This window comes from Octopus bimaculoides, chromosome 4 (assembly GCF_046866305.1).
Source record: "Octopus bimaculoides isolate indiv1 chromosome 4, ASM4686630v1, whole genome shotgun sequence".
In the NCBI taxonomy this organism is placed as follows: domain Eukaryota; kingdom Metazoa; phylum Mollusca; class Cephalopoda; order Octopoda; family Octopodidae; genus Octopus; species Octopus bimaculoides.
In genome coordinates, this window is record NC_142931.1 from 21,133,095 (window position 1) to 21,151,664 (window position 18,570).

The 18,570-nt window shown below is 37.9% G+C and overlaps 1 protein-coding gene across 1 annotated transcript in view; it reads right to left on the reverse strand.

The window, feature by feature from the left end:
• The window catches only part of LOC106876307 (sprouty-related, EVH1 domain-containing protein 2), a 191,014-nt gene extending 184,748 nt beyond the window's left edge, over window positions 1–6,266 (reverse strand). Inside the window, exon 1 of the mRNA XM_014924802.3 lies at window positions 5,987–6,266. Within this exon, the coding sequence (XP_014780288.1) occupies window positions 5,987–6,006 (20 nt within the window). The 5' untranslated portion in view covers window positions 6,007–6,266. The remainder of the gene's footprint in view (window positions 1–5,986) is intronic.
• Between the last annotated feature and the right edge of the window lie 12,304 nt (window positions 6,267–18,570).

Sequence of the window (18,570 nt, forward strand, 5' to 3'; positions counted from 1 at the left end):
GTTAACAACACCTACAAGCAAACATATTGAAAGAAAATATTTTCAATACGTGTGTGTGTGTGTGTGTGTGTGTGTGTGTAATATTGTTAATAAACGTGAGACAAATGCAATGTACTCAATACATATAGCACAATTTCTACATGTATGAAAATCCAAGATATGGCACTGTTGCTATATTACTCGCGTCAATCGCCTACCAATCACGCCAACTTATGACTATCTGCTAACACGAAATTCTGAGAAACATTAGCGAGATATCTCAGGTTTTATATATGTATATATATATATATATATATATATATATATATATATATATATATATATATATATATATACATACACATAAGGAGAAAAATGACAGCGTGTAAATGTTATATACCGTACATAAACACTGCACAAACACATTCAAAATAGTCACACATGATCTGAAACACACATACAGTACGCACGCATGCACCTATGTATGTATGTATGTATGTATGTATGTATGTATGTATGTATTGTATGTATGTATGTATGTATGTATGTATGTATGTATGTATGTGTGTGTGTGTGTGTACGTATGTATGTATGTATGCATAAAACAGGGTTATGTATGAATAATAGAAATTCGAAAAAAGCCATGAAGTAAAAAAAATAGGGGTAAAAACCGAAAACTCGAAATTTCGGCATGATGCTAACAGTTTCCAGCGGAATGCCAAGTGTGAACAAAATTAACGCACAAAATCACATGTCTTGCGTACCGAATTTTCTCTCATTTCTGCGATGTCGCTTTTCATTTCATGGACAATTTTAACTTAAAATGCGTGTTTATTACATACAGCATATAAGGCATGCATATTTTCTTCATATGGATTTATTCGAGATTCACCCTTTCTGTTTAAACTTATTTCACCAAGACATTGGTTGCCTCAGCTGATTTCTAATTAGTTGTTGAGCACTAAATTGTTCCTTGTGACATTTGTGTGTGTGTGTGTGTGTGTGTGTGTGTGTGTGTGTGTATGTGCGCGTGCACGGGCGTTTGTGAAAGTGATGTTTCAATATAGCCAAAGTCTAATGACCAAAACCAGTAAAGAACAAAAGGTTGTGTGTGCGAGTATCTAACGTACACAAATAGATAGATAGATCGTGTGATGAGATAGAAAAGACTCAGTCAACGGCACGCCGAGTCTGTGTGTGCGCGCGCGTGCATATGCGTGTGTATACATTCGTTAGAGCATGGTATGCAGGCATGGCCGAGTGGTTAAGAAGTTGGCATCAAAATCACGAGGTTCCTGTTTCCATCCATTTGCGAGACAATTATTGTTAACTAGCATTTTATTATAAGCCTCGAGTGAAACGGGGCAGACGGAAACTGTGCAGAAGCCTGCTTTATGAACCGTACTTGTAATTCAAAACATTCGCTAATTCTGCCCGAGTATTACATTAAGGTTTACATGTGTTTTGCGAAATATTCTATTACGCTAATTCAACGAGTAGGCATTCAGTTGATTGAACAATTGTAATACTCATCGTCGAAACCGACGAAAATCTATTTACTTTTTTATTATTCGCATGGGTAGTGTAACGTCTACGCATGTCAATATATCTCACGTGCAAACATGCGTGAATATGTGTGTGTGTGTGTGTGTGTGTGTGTGTAAGAGAAGACTGTCTAAATGCAAGGTGTGTGTATGCACATCATGCTACACTACGTCATTTACATACCGCGCAGTTTTCGACTAGCAACAGTTACTGAAAACATAATACGCGCATATATTAAATACATACATATGTAAATACATACATATACACACGCGCGCGCGCACATACACAAACACACACACAAACCTTTACAATTATCCAGGCAATACACCCCATTATGTACGACTATTTCATAAATACATGAATAGCGTCCGTCACATTGGGTTTCAAACTAAATCACGTTACAATACAAATAATACCTACTCATGCATGAATATTAAAACACAAACAATAAAATTGTAAAGTATATCTAGGAAAATAATCTTGCCTTAAGTACTGAAGACTAACAAACTCTTGACCTCGGTTTCTCTTGGACTTAAGTCACTCTCTCTCCCTACCTAGGCATCCAGATCTGTGATCAGCTGCTGACCCTCCTCTACGTAGATCAAGTGTGACCCACATAGAAGCACTGCTCATATATCTAGAGCAGAGCGACATCACGCACACGCACACACAAGGAGTCTTCATGGACCAGAGTGGAGATAGTTTATATATTTGTTGAACATCAAGGGAAGCGTAGAAGGCAAAGGTGCATGGATAGGCTACAGAAATCTCTAAACTGGAAATCTGGTTAGAGTGCTTGCAACAGAGTGAACATCCAAAGTCCAGATGGTGCCATGAAACAGGGTGGAGCGAAGTTCCAAGTCAGTCCTGAACAGGGACTTATTGAGCAAAGGCATTCAAGCTACCACCGTCCCACGGTGTTCTACGTTCTACAACAACATGACCCAATGTATCCTTTTCCATTTGTAAGAAAATGGAAGATTTGGCTTCTATTTCTAGGACGTCGAACGACCTCTCGTATATAGCTGGCTGCCCAGTTTCCATACAAACTGATGTCCACACTGAACATCTACCACATACATCTATGTCACCATGCACCTCGAAAGGTCGCGAGCGCTGACAACATCCCCCACACACGTCACCCTCCTTTCAGCAATTTATGAAAACAGAAAAAAAAATTCCAACTATAAAACAAAAGGCGAGTCTATAAGCACCAAAGCAGGTTCTACTCGTGTGACACTTAGCTGACCTGAAAGATTCACACACAGAGGGAGGAAGAGAGAGGTTTAAGAAGAATGTAACAAGAAATACTAGTTCAGAATGTCTAAGATCTTGTCAACTCTACTCTTCTTCACAGTGGAAGCTCACTACACACACACACACACATTTGAAACTAATCATTCATTATCACTATACAGGATTTGAAGCTATGTACGACAAAAGTATCAGTACACACACGTATATAAATGTGTAAATGCATGTGTGCGTGCCACACACACTGATCTTAGCCTTACGGACTATATATATATATATATATATATATATATATATATATATATATATATATATATATATATATATATATATATATATATATGTATATATACATACATACATATATATATATAATTGAGCTCTTGAGTGTGAAGAATGTGCCCGGGGCGTTTACACTCGTGTGCAGACACACATCCACATCGACTGTGGGTGTGAACTGACTAGGATTTGAGGCAACCATCCCTTCAACACATCTGCCGTCGTGGATATATGCCACCTGATTGTCTGATAGTGTGTCGTTTGTTCCCTGCATAAAAGACTAACTTCCTATCCTTGAGCGTTAAGATTTGCCCTTCGTTGGCTTTAACGTAAAACCGAATTCGGAGCTAAGCACCGGCTTGATTGAGCGATTGTCGTGTCTTATGGTGGTGACATCATTCTCTCATAGATTTACACAGATTCTATTATTGCATGCATATAATATATATATATATATATATATATATATACACATACACGTCATATATATATGTGTGTGTGTGTGTGTATCTATGTGGGTGCGTGAATGTGTGTGAAAGTGTGTGTAAACTGAACTTAGGTTTTCTCACACTCAAGCTAAGTTTCGTCTGTAACAAAATGTGTTGCTATACACACAAAACTAGAGGCTAACTTCTTTATCCGCCCGACCAACCAGCCAGCCATCCGTCCACACCCCCACTCTCTCCAACTATTCATCAAGCTATATAGTTTAGAAGCTTTTCTCTGAGCCCCTTCCCTCTAAATAGATATTTTACATACATACATACATATATGTGTGTGTATGTATATGGGTATATTTTTAGTAGTCATGCATGAATACGGTATATGTGGATAAGTTTATACAACGCATGCACATTAATTAGTACTTTTGCGTTTAATTTTTTATCCAGTCGTGTGGGCCGTGCTCCAGTCTGGACGTGACCGTGTTCAACAACACGGTAGAAACAGAACTGGCAGAATTCACACAAAAGTATGTAGAATTTGAAAAGCATCTTTACACACACACACAAACATTAAGAGAGAGAGAGAGACAGAGAGACAGAGACAAAGAAAGGGCGAGAGAGAAAGAGAGAGGGAGAGAGAAAGAAATAATTGTCGGTAAGCTTTACAATTAGAAAAATAATTATAATTGATGACAGCAACAACAACAGTTAGAAGTTACTGAAAAAATAATTAAAATGGGAGGTAAAACACACACACACACACAAACTGTCCGTGGAAATTGCTAAGACATTCACCCTGCTCATATATCATATAGACCAAAGACATTGATTACATAGGTTTAAATGGTGCCATAACAGATTGGTTTTTGAGTGGGTGGGGCTGTGGGTAGGTTTAGGTGAACAGTGGGGGGAGACTGATAAATAGGGAGTAGGGTGAGTGGATAACTGGTTGAATGGAGTAGTGCGAGATAGATAGATAGATAGATAGATAGATAGAGAGAGAGAGAGAGAGAGAGAGAGAGAGAGAGAGAATGAGAGTTAAATAGAGTTTGAGAGAGTGTGTGTGTGTGTGTGTGTCAATGGACACGTATGTGGGCGTACAGACAGCTGGATGGATGGATAGCGAAATAGTTAGATAGATAGTGAAAGAGATAGATGGATGAAAGACAATTGGATTGGTGGATGCTGAGAGAGAGAGAGAGAGAGAGAGAGACATTATATTATATGTATGAAATAGAACAAATGTGTGTTAACGAAGAGCAGCTTAAAAGAGAAAATAAACTGAGTAGGCAACTTGATGGACATACCACATATGAACAATAAAAAGAACCGGTTTTGAAGGGTCACAAGTCTCGAACGTTTTCAGATATGCCAGTTTGTGTGTACATATATATTTGCATACACACACACACACACATCAGTGTTGTGTGGATGTGTGTATATATATATGTATGAGTGTATAAACACATATAGTTGCACCCGCACACTATATATATATATATATATATATATATATATATATATCCCATCATTTTGGTAATCATCAGATCACGTTTCCTCTCTTCCAGACACACGTACTAAATGTGAATGTATGGAGACAGTAAATTCTGTAAACGATTGCTAGTATTTAGAAAAAGTGTGAAATTAATTTGTGTATGACCGTTTTGTGTGTATGTATAATGTGCATGTGTCTGTGTGTGTGTGTGTGTGTTTGTGTGACGACGTGTATATACGTCTATTTGTATGTCTCCTGTATATATAAGTTATTATCTACATGTTTCGGGTAACGACGGCGACCGTCGTTCAAATGTTTGAGAGCGCGCAACAATGGACCGAGAGCATTTGAATGGATATTTAACAAGTTTCTAACAGAAATGGATTTGATTCATAGAAATATTCTAGTCGACAGATCAAATTCGTCCGTCTTTTGCTCCCACCTTCCTTTTCTCATTAATTTCTTCTCTCTCCCTTATACATATGCATCTACTCTCATACACAGACATATTATTTCGATTCACAATCCAACTTTCACACACACAAACACATTTTCTTATATATTTTCCGCTTTTATTTATTTCATTCTGTCTTTGTCTCTCGTTCTCTACACTAACACACACACACATGTACACACCCATATAATACCATTTCCGTTCTTTTTCTGGCTTTTTTCTCACACACGCACACTTTACGTATGTGTGTGTACATACACTTTTTTCCTTTTTCTTCTTTCACTCATAAATACTTTTCTTTTTCTACTCTATACTTCTCTCAATCAGAGAAAGACACACGAAACAAACAATTTTTTCTATATAATTCCACACACATCTGACTAGTGTCTTCTTTTCTTTTTCTCCCCCCCCTCTCTCTCTCGTTCTTCCAATCACACTCATCTTACAATCACATATATACATACACAAACACTGAGTTAATGATAAACACATGTACTTAATGAAAAAGAAACAAGAAAGAATAGTTTTACTTACTTTCTATCTATATCACTCATCTTCACCTCACAATAAAAGATATCAACATTTTGGTTAATGTTGTCCACTGGCACTTCCTAAGGTACAAAAAGTATTCCGTCTGTTTTTTGTTTTGTTGGAGTTGTATTTGTATGTATGTATGTATACTTGTGTGGATGTGTTTGCGAGGATATATATATATATATATATAATTACAAAATAATATATATATACTTATTTACTTTAATTGTAGTGATTATTTCCCATTTAAATATATACATATTATACATGTATATACACACAAATATATATATATATATATATATATATATATATATATATATATATATATATATACGCGTACAGGTATGTAAAATACAAAATATAAGGTTATCCTTATTATTATTATTATTAATTACTTTTTTTGAACATTTATCCACCTTTATGAAATTGCAGGATGGTATATATGTGGTAATGTGGCTACTTCCTCCAAATCCTGTGTAAATTTAACTCCATTTTCACGCGTGTATATTCCAGCTTTTTTTCTTTTTTCTCATTTTTAAACACTCGACACACTTGTATATGTATATATGATGTACATGTATCTATCAGTATGTTTGTTTCTGCGCGTGTGTGTGCGTGTGTGTTGTTTATTGTGTAATGAATGTGTTATTAGTTGTGTCATACAAATATAGTTTGTGTTTGTGTGTGTGTGTGTGTGTATGTCAGTGATGAGAATGTAATTCGAAATGTGTATGTGGTATGTATTTGTGTATGTATATATATGTATATATATATGTAGATCGGTGTATGTGCTCTGTGTATAAACTTAGTGTATGTGTGTCTTCGTGTGTAAGCTGTATAATATAAATAGTTCCTTGGAAACGAAATTTGTATTTACTCAAGAATTACTTTTCCTGGTTCCACTTGAAGCTCGTCTTCGACGTAAAATGGTAAAACTCATTAGATTTCGGTGTACAAGTTTTTTTTTTCATTTATTTTTCCAAATGACATTCCTCAACTGCGCTGTCCATTACATATATACTTTAATATCCATATACACACACATTGACACACACACACATACACACACGCATATATGTATGTATGTGTATATATATTTTGTTTGTTCACAAGTGATTATGTGTACGTGCTTGTGTATGTGTGTGTGTGTGTTTATGTGTGTCTATAGAATTCAAAGTAAGATTTGGTTTTCGTCGAAATATGTATGTAAATATATACACACATATAAATCTGTATATAATAGTTATAACTTTTCCAACCGGTGGTGCGATTTTGATATTTTCCTATATAAACTTATTCATATATTTTAGAAACACACACAGAGGGGTACGTATGGTTGTATGTATGTGTGTATGTGTGTGTGCGTGTGTGTGCGTGTGTGTATGCGTGTGTGTGCGTGTGTGTGTGTGTGTGTGTGTGTGTGTGTGTGTGTGTGTGTGTAATGTCGTCAGCAAGATGTCTTGAAGACGTCTTCTTTCCGTGGTGTTCGGTTTGTAAATGTGTGTGCCACTCACGTCAAACTAAGCCGAGTGAGTGTCTGGCAACTGAATGAGAGAGGAAATCAGTCTTGCCACTCAGATTGTAAGGGGAGCAGGAAGAGATAGAACAAGACAGAGAGGAGACGGCAGAGAGCGTAAACAGTGAGCCACAGTGAGAGAAAGAGAAAGAATACAGGGAGATAGAGAGAGAGAAGGAGGAAAGAGAAAGAGCTCACATATGCATACACGCACTTAGAAATACATAGACGTATGAAGAAAAGAGAGAAAGACAGAGATAAGAATATGCGAGAGATAGAGAGAAAGATAAAAAGCAACAGGGGAGGAGAAAGAGTAAATAAAGTAGATGCTACAGGCAGGAGTGATAGACACAGGAAGGGCTAGAGAGGAAAATAAAAAGTAGTAGGTTGGAGGAAAGAAGGGGAGGCAACGTTTAGCCAAGCAAGGAAAAGGCGAAAGAGAAGGGAGGGAATTGTTGTGACCGAGGCAACAGAAATGAGTTGGAGGAGAAGATTTTAAAACAGTTTTCAGAATATATTTGAGCTACAGTAACACAGAGGGAGGGAGGGAGGGAGGGAGAGAGAGAGAGAAAGAGAGAGAGAGTGAATGTGTGTGTGTGATAGAGAGGAAGAAGAATTGGGAAGAATAAGAACGTAAGGCTGTGATAGAGAGGAAACAAAAAATGATTGAGAGAAAGGAGAAGAGTTTGAAAAAAATATAAACGGTATATAAAAAAGTGAACAAATATGAGAGGCGGGAGATCAGTTAAAAAAAGTGAATGAGGAATAGAAAGAGCCAGGGAAATGATCAGAAGTCGGAGGAATGGTGTGAGGCAGTGCGAGTATTAATGAAGAAGTGACTAGGTGAATGGCAACCGACAGGAAAGATGCGTGTGTGTGTGTGTGAACGTTTCTAGTTATGTCTGTGTGTAATGGAAACTGTTTTTCGAATGAGGGGGAGGCAAGTGGGTTGAAGGGGGAGCGTGAGAAGGAGGAGGAGGAGGAAGAAGAAGAGTAGATATGTATATGTGTGTGTGTATGTATGTGTATTTATGCGTATTTATACGTGTGTGTGTGTGTGTGTGTGCGTATATATACACATGAATCGAACTGGTGACAGCATTTTTTTACGACTGCGTACCAACAGAGCAGAACAGTGGTAAAGTGACTATATGTATGTATGTGTATGTGTGTATGCTTCCCAACCACATGGTTCCAGGTTCAGTCCCAGTGTGGCACATTTGGCAAGTGTCATCTACTATAGCCCCGGGCCGACCAAGGCTTTTGTGAGTGGATTCGATAGACGGAAACTATAAGAAGCCCGTAGTATGTATGTATGTATGTATGTATGTATGTATGTATGTATGTATGTATGTGTGTATGTGTGTCTTCCACCACCGCTTGACAACCGGTGTTGATGTGTTTACGTCCCTGTAACTTAGCGGTTTGGCATCAGAACCCGATAGAATAAGTACTAAGCTTAAGAATGTCCTGGGGTCGATTTGTTCGGCTAAAACCCTGCAAGGCAGTGCCCCAGTACGACCGAATTAAATGACTGAAACAAGTAAAATATACAAGATACACATAGACATTACATATACACACATGTGTGCATCTCTATGTCTATACACACACACATATACGCACATATATATACACACATATATATATATACACACACACAAGCATACAGATATGTGTTGTATGTATGTATGTATGAGTGTGGGTGTATTTGTAAGACCGCACGCGCGTTCGTATGCTTGATGTTCGTTTGGATAGAAAACAGAAGATTGTTGGAAATGAGTGTCTATTCACATCTAACCGGTTTCATATCTAAATGCGTATGTGTATGTTTGTGGAGTGAGTGAGTGAGAGAGAAAGAGAGAGAGAGAGAGAGAGATAGAGAGAGAGAAAGAGAGAAACACACATGACCTCCTCTTACAAACCGCTGTATCTATCTATCTGTCCATATATATACAAAACACATTTATACGGACATACGAACTGGCACATTTAGACGCACACACACACACACACACACACACACACACATACACACACACACATACGAGTATGTTGAGAAGGTAGTGCGGTGTGTTTCGAGTGGTGGGAGGATCCAAAAATTCAAGTAATGACTGTGGTCATAGGTTTAACCTGTCCTGGAACACAAAACAAAGTTACTCTGCATTGGTAACTAAACATGAACTATCTGTGTGTGTGTGTGAGTGTGTTATATCTATCCCACGCACTTGTACGATTCGGTCAAATTACCTTATGCAATGATCAAAGACAGTTCGGGCTAACGAGCGACTCTCTACATGCTTGCTCAAAATAGCAGCCAAAATATTCTTCATATTACACCACAATGATTTGAAAAAGAAGACATTGAACAATATATGTCCAAAAATTAAAGTAGGATGGTCATGGTTTCGAATACGTTTGATAGGTTTGAAAGGTTATGGGGGACCGTGTTCGGGTCCTTTGTATATCAGACAGTCTTTCGCCCTGTTGAACACCACCATCTGGCCCTTGAATGTCTTTAGTGGAGCACAATGTAACCGTTCGGACAAGGCCTCCAGTCCTTTATTCCCGCTAGAATTTCGGCAACATTATTCTTTTTTTTACTCTTTTTACTTGTTTCAGTCATTTGACTGCGGCCATGCTGGAGCACCGCCTTTAGTCGAGTAAATCGACCCCAGGACTTATTCTTTGGAAGCCTAGTACTTATTCTAACGGTCTCTTTTGCCGAACCGGTAAGTTACGGGGACGTAAACACACCAGCATCGGTTGTCAAGCGATGGTGGGGGGGGGGGGACAAACACAGACACACAAACACACATACATATACATACATATACATACATATACATATATACGACGGGCTTCTTTCAGTTTCCGTCTACCAAATCCACTCACAAGGTTTTGGTCGGCCCGAGGCTATAGTAGAAGACACTTGCCCAAGGTGCCACGCAGTGGGACTGAACCCGGATATATATGATTATAAAATTTTATTTTGATAAGGAGTAAAAACAACAAATGTAAAATTAAAAGTGCTTATTACAAACAATATAACGAATATAAGAATGGTTTCTAATCAAGGCACAAGACCAGTAATTTTTGAGGAAGGTGGTTAGCCGATACCATTCAGCGCCAATTCTTGACTGGTACTTTATTTTCATTGATATCGAAAGGATGAAAGAGAAGACTGACGCAGCGGGATTTGAACTCTGAACGAAGATAGCCGAAACAAAGACCGTAAGGCATTTTCCCGACACTCTAACGATTCCATATATCCAAAACCTTTAAATATGAAACGAAAATATTTTATTTATTTCCTCCACCCCGCTTGTATATAGATTTTAAACGTGACGTGACACCACCCAAGCACGTGTCCCAGCTGCCGCAACCTCAAGCGGGCCCTAACTATACTTGAAAATTCCTCCCTGAAATTCTCAAAACTTGGTGCGTGCGCGCGCGCGCGCACACACACACAACACACATAACCGTGAAGTCGACAAAATATATATTGTTTCGACCTTGAGGGAGTCATAACGATCCACGGATAAAATGTACTGACACAGACTTCTTTCTCACTTTGAGGTTCTTATTGTAAGTAACCTATTCCTGCGCATTCACAGGAATACACACAAACATACACAAACCCATACATACACATATATTCAAATTCAATACTTTTAGCCAGTTGATTTTATGCGTGTATGTAAAGTGTAAGTAAACCTAAGACTATGCACTTACATCCTCACACACGTGCGCACATACGTGTATATGTGTGTATGAATATATATATATATATATATATATATATATATATATATATATATATATACATATATATATATATATATATATATATATATATATATTTAATTATATGTATTTTTATTATATCCTAATTAATAATAATTCGGATAGAATAAATGGGTTAATAGAAGCCAGGGTAGCAAAGATCACAAAATAACTGTGGTGTAATTCCTGTTTGTGAGCAGAAACATATGTCGGAATAAAGTATGCAGTTATAACATGCGTTCACTCCATTCCTTAAATTTATATATATATATATATATATATGTATTGCAACTACACACGCATACACATGCTGCTATATCGTGGAAGAAGAAGCAAGCATACGCGAAAGTACCTTCGTTAGATAACACGTAACGTTTGTAAATTTGAATGATAGAATGCTTGTGCGTGCGGTGTGTGTGTATGTACGTGAGTATTATATCTTGTGAACTGTGTATGGGTAGTTTGGCATGTGTTCGTGCATGTGTATATATTGGTGGGCGTGTGTATGTGGGTGGATGAGCGAGTGCTTCTGTGTGCGTGTGCGCCCGCGTTTGTACGATGTTATAGCCGTTCTCTTAATATCTGTTGAATATAACAAGATATGTATATTTACAAGTGCACAGTGCGTAGATAGAGGTAGGCGTGTATGTGTGTATGCTGTACATGTTCGTGTGTCTGCTTTAAGGAATGCATGTGCATTTCGATTGGAAAACAGTGAAAAACACACTGGATCTGCTAGAAGTAGTACACAAATATCCCTCAACTTACTTGTTACATACGATGAAAGTTTCCCTGAGTGGTGTGATCCTTAATGTACTCTGTCCGAAAGTAAGATGAGCTGATCAAGGCTAGATGATAGTTTAATTTTTCTATATCGGGGTTACACTGAGACATAAACAACAATCAGAATAAAAACAAGAACAAACCAAAGCAAAAATCAAAACAAAAAAAGAAAAAATCAAGCTTCGTATCGGAAGCTTCTAACACTCAGATGACATAATACTGTTGGTAAAAAGTTTGCTTGCCAACCACATGGTCCTGGCTTCAATCTTACTGAATGGCACATTGGGCAAACGTATTCTATACTATGACCTCAAGTGAATGGATTTGGCAAACGAAAACTGATAGAAGCTCGTCGTATCTGTCTATCTATCAATCAATCTATCTATCTATCTATCTATCTATTTATCTATCTATCTATCTACCTATCTATCTATCTATCTTTTTGTTTGTGTTTGGCCCACCACCGCTTGATAACCGGTGTAGGTTTGTTTATCTCCTCGTAACCTAGCAGTTCGGCAAAAGAGACCATTAGCATTAGTACCAGCCTCAAAATATATGTACTAGGATCGATTTGTTCGGTTAAACCTTTCAAGGAGGTGGCCCAGCATGACTATATTTCAATGACTGAAACAATAAAAAAATACATTCATATATACATACATAAACTACATCCCAAAGATTGAACCTTGTATCTTCGTTGGAAACCGGTTCCCTCCTCAGTGGAAGATTTACAATAATTAAAAAATAGAAGACACACACACACGCGCATACACACACACACACACACACACACACACACACACACACACACACACACACACACACACACACACACACACGCACACACACAGAGGGTGCGGTGAATAAACTATCGTCTAAATTATGCAAAAATGAAAATAACACTGACATCTCTTTTTAACAGATATATTTACCAAAATTACATAAAAGTATCTTGAAATACTAAACAGTAAATTTATTCAATAAAATCGCCATTGGCGTCAACCAGACGACTTTGGAATCTCCTGCAACTCTTCTGGACGTTCTCCTTGTTTAAGTTGGTCAATGCTGCCATAATCCTTGCCTTCAGTTCATCTTTGGTGTTACAAGGAGTTTTGTTGGTCTCTCGCTCAACTGCACACCACACATAATAATCAAGGGAGTTGTGGTATGGGGAGTTAGGTGGCCAGATGTTAGGGAAATTGTTCGACAGCCATAACTGGGTACTCCTGCTTGCCTGGCGTGGGTCAGAGTCCTGTTGCCAGACACAGGGTCTTCCAGCAGCCACCTTCTTAACCCAGGGCAGCACTACGTCCTCCAGACACTTGATGTAGGCCTCCGTGTTGAGTCTGAGGCCATGTGGGAAGACGAATGGCGGCATAGCGTCGCTGTCACTATTGAACACTCCAAACACCATGATGTTGACTGGATGTTTGATTTTTATCACTCTCGGTACATGTCCTCAGATTGACACCGAAACACTCTGAAATGTTCGTATTGGAGCTTCCGGCGCGAATGCCAAGCAACACAGCATGTCGTTTCCAAATTTCTGTCAGAATGAATTGCGTCATGGTGCTGTTTTTCTTACAGACGGTGCTCAACTGACCTTACCATGCTGTGTAGTCGACAAAATCAAAAATTAACAATGCACATACAAGAAATTAAGAATATGAAATGGCGACAATTTACCCATTGCACCCTGAATATATATATAACACACACACACACACACACATACACACGCACGCACACACGCACACACACATATACGAAAGTATGTATATGTTCTTACTGTATTAAAATTACTTGCTTTTCTGTGAAAATTTCCGTATTTTATTTTTAATGCATGCCTCTGAGAAAACTGGTGTCTTTTTTACCCCCAAACTATCACATTGATGCAAACTATCAAACCCATCACTTTGAAATATAAGTACCTCCCTCCCTCCCTCCCTCCCTCCCTACCTGCCTACCTACCTACCTACCTACCTATATACTTACATAAATGCATTTAAACATACATATAAACGCTCATACACATGTGCATGCATACATCAATGCATACAAAACCACACACATGTACGTACACCCATGCACGCATACACACACACGCACAAGCATGTGAATATGTATGAGAGAAAAACACGAGGCAGAGAAAGTAAAGGTTTGGTATATCAATTGCTTTGAGACTTCCTCGACGATACAATGCAATCGCATGCATACAAACAATGAATGAAAAAGGGAGGGATAACGAATGTCACATATAATGAATGAAATATATATTTTTGAATGAGAAGGAAACAGGAATTACGTAATCATTTCCATTACTTTACAGCTGTTTCTGCTATTAGAAGTAGTGCACTCAGAGTTGAGTGCTCATACAACATCTTATGATTTCCTTGCTGCCATTAAAATGAATGAATTAGAAAGATAGAATATAGACACGATGAATGTGAAAGAAAGATAAAGTGAGAGAGTTCTTCTATGTGGTCTCTGGACATGCTAGCAGTGTGTATATACGTATATATGTTATGTGTGTGTGTGTGTATATGTGTGTATGCATGTATATATGTATGCTTGCATGCGTTGGCTTGTCTCTTTATCTATGTAGCCATCAATATAACTAACTAATTAACTAACTAACTAACTAACTATATATATATATATATATATATATGCAAATAACAAAAAAGCTCCAAAAGTCCAAGGGACGTTCACAATTAATATGATTTGATTCATACCCAAGAAAGAAAAATATTATAAAGTAAAAGTTATATAGTAAAAGTATAAAGTTTCGGATATAGTCCTTCGTCGGATACTAGAGAAAAGTCCAAGAGAGACTTGGAAGAGACGGGAGAGGGGAAAAGAGATAAGAAGAGAGCAAGGAAAAACGCACATGGGCTTGGTTTACATGTTTGATTTCTGACTAACCAGAAGTGCAAGAGTCGTAGTAGACAGATATATATATATGTGTGTGTGTATATATATATATATATATATATATATGTGTGTGCGTGCGTGTGTGTGTGTGTGTGTGTGTGTGTGTGTGTGTGTGTGTGTGTGTGTGTGTGTGTGTGTGTGTGTGTGTATAGATAGATAGATAGATAATTAGACGTGCTTGAACCGTCTAATCAATTTGTTCAATCATGGAGATTGCACAACGATTCAACAGGTAGGCGGTACTCTGATTTTATTTCTTTGTGAATCTAATAAAAAGAGAAGACTTGAATCATATCATATAAAGAAACTGTAGAATACTTAATACAAGTTACCTTGCCATACATTCTGATGTTCCAATAAATATTTATTTTGCCAGCCGCTGTTGAACTAGACGCAATTATTTGTTTAACATAACAATATATAGTTCTCTGACATTACGAGTGATGATGTCTTTGTTAGTCGACCAGCTATGGGCAAATGAGCGAAGTATTCAATTTATATATCTCAACATGTATGCGTGTTTGTATATAGGTGACGATTATATTATTCAGTGTATTCTTTTTAGTAGATCGAATTGGCATAATATTTAAATATATACATACATGCATATATGTATATGTGTGTATTCACATACACACATACACACACATATTCAGACTTTGTACACACACACACATACATACATACATACATACATGCATGTATATATATATATATATATATATATATGTATATATATGCGTGTGTGTCTCTGCACACACACACACATACACACTCAAGGATATATACCCATGCTTGTATGTCAGCATGTAATACATATTCTTTCTGTTTTAGTTAGGAAGAAAGACAGTGTCCATGACCCATTACAGAGCCTCTGCGAATGGAGGGAAAGAGGGAGGAAAGAACTTATCCCCAAACCAGAGACCTGGCCTTAATACTTTTAACAGAATGAACTCTAAAGACAAGTAAGGTGGCAGATGGTGATGTTAAACTGGGCGACGGGTATAGGCTATCACCCAAGCAGCAAACACATCATATACATATGCATTTACACGCATACAGCTCTATCTATCTATCTATCTATCTATCTATCTATCTATCTATCTATAAAGACGCACACACATACACACACACTCGCGCGCGCGCGCGCACACACACACACACACACACACACACACACACACACACACACACACACACACACACACACACGCGCGCGCGCGCGCGCGCGCGCGCGTGTATATAGCCACAGAATGGGTATATCACATTGACTAGACAGTGGTGACGAGATAAGAAATTCAGCAGAGACAGAAGAAAGGGTAAACGTAAAGATCAGTGACAGACGGTATTTAGATATGTGTTTGTGTGTGCGCTCCACTAAAATACCAGCCTAAAACATTGCAATCTGCAATGTCGATAGCTGAGTAACGCATACACACACATAAACACTCAGTCATATATACACTTGTACATGCACCCGAATGCAAGTTGGTAAGCATTTACATGTACACACATACGCACACACACACATATGCACCTTGGTAATTTGTGAATATGTGTGCTTATTTATGGCTGTTTAAAATACACTCCAAAACCAATATAATAACTGAAAAGACAAAAAAGTATAAAACATAGCTAACATGAATCCTTACAAAACGTACAACCGAATGCGTAGGCCACTACATTGCATATGTTATGTTTGGGTGATTGTGTGGTGGAAGTTCAGGGAAATAAAGAATGACTTGAAATTGCGTGGAGAAGCGACGAGTTGTGTGGCATTGAAAAAGTTTGCTAACTTATCTGGGAAACCCAGTTTCACAGATAAGAACTTTTAGGAAGCGTCCAATGAAATAGCAACAGATCGCTGAAACTTTTCATTCACCCCTTCAATTTTCTATGTCACTCCTAAGTTTTCATTTCGATGCTTTCGGTCTCATACAATACCATGACTTTCCGTTTCCCAATTTCGTCACGAACAGTAAGTTTAATCTTCTGTTTGTTGCATAGCCACTTCGTTTGGTATCAATAGCAGACTTTCTTTTTCCTACTTACCTCTACCACACACCTGCACACATGCACTTCGCACCATCAGATTACCACTCGCCCAGCCTATACCTGTCTTTGGCAAGGGTTGGAACTTGAAACCAGTTTGTGCCACAGCTGCGTACATTATCTTTGAAGGTTGATCTCCAGATTTTCTCTGACCTGCCCGTTGGTCTCTTCCCACCAGTTGGTAATCATATCATTGCATTTCTTAGTGGGATATTGTCCTCCAATTTTAGGACAAGCTCTGCCAGCTGCATTCTTTTGCCCTTGATGATAGAACTCAGGCGTGTGGCATTGGCTCTTCGAAACACCTCTTCATTTGTGATCTTGCCATCTAATGTCCAACATTTTCTGAAGGCATTTTGTTTGAAAGTAACACTCTGGTTTTCAATTCTGGCAGTACTTTTTCATGTGATAGCAGCATATGATGTTGAAATAACAATTGACCAGAATAACTTTAATTTGGTTTGTGATGTAAGTCTCTTTGATTTCCATATTAACAGGAATTTGTTGAATACTCAAGCAACTTTTGCTATCCTTTGTTTTACGTCAATTTCATCATTGCTATCTTCTGTCTGAACGCTACCAAGATATGTGAATCGTTGAACCTCTTCTGTCAATGTGTTTCATTGCAGGATACTTTCTGTATTTTGTAACTTTTGATATATTTACTCTCAAGCTAATCTCAGCTGCTTCATCTAAGGCATTTGTCATAGTCTGCATTTCTGTGCAGTTGTTGGCATAAAAGACGTACATCAGTAAAGTCTAAGTCTGCCGGTTTCATCCTTCCCTATCTTAAGCCATGTCCACAAGTGTCGAAGAACCTTCTCAGAATATAGTCGAAAATTATCAAGAAAAATAGTGGGGATAAGATGCATCCTTGTTGCACACCTGATAGGACTGAAAAGTACTTGCAGTTTTAACACTGTAATTTGAGTCTTGATGAAGAGACTTATAGATTTTAATATAGCAATCGAGAGGGTTTTTGAAGTCAACGTAATTTATCATAATCGGGGTTCAGTGATTGCTCAATGATGTCCTTTAGCACGAAAATTTGCTCATTGCATGATATTACTTTCCGAAAGCCTGCCTGTTCACTTCTAAGTTTGTGGTCCAGTTCCTGTTGTAACCTTTTGAGAAGCAGCCAACACATGACTTTTCGGGCCATAATTTGAAGAGTTATACCTCGACAATTGTCGCTATCAGCAAATACTCCTTTCTTGACTCCTTTTGATCATTCGGTAAATGTTTCTCCTTTATTCTAAATTATCATCCCGATCTCATGTTTTAGGCGTTCGGCAGGTATGGTGTCTAATCTAGATTTCTTCTTCTTCTGGGTTTTGATTGTCTCACGCATTTCTTTCCTTGTTATATTGCTGAGGAGTACCTCTGAATTATTGGCATCATTTTCTATTCTATCATCAAGTTCTAAAGTTAATGTTGAATTTGGTTGGTTTATCACTTTGCTGAAATGTTCCGTCCATCGTTTTGAATGCTCTTCCTTTGTCATGACAGT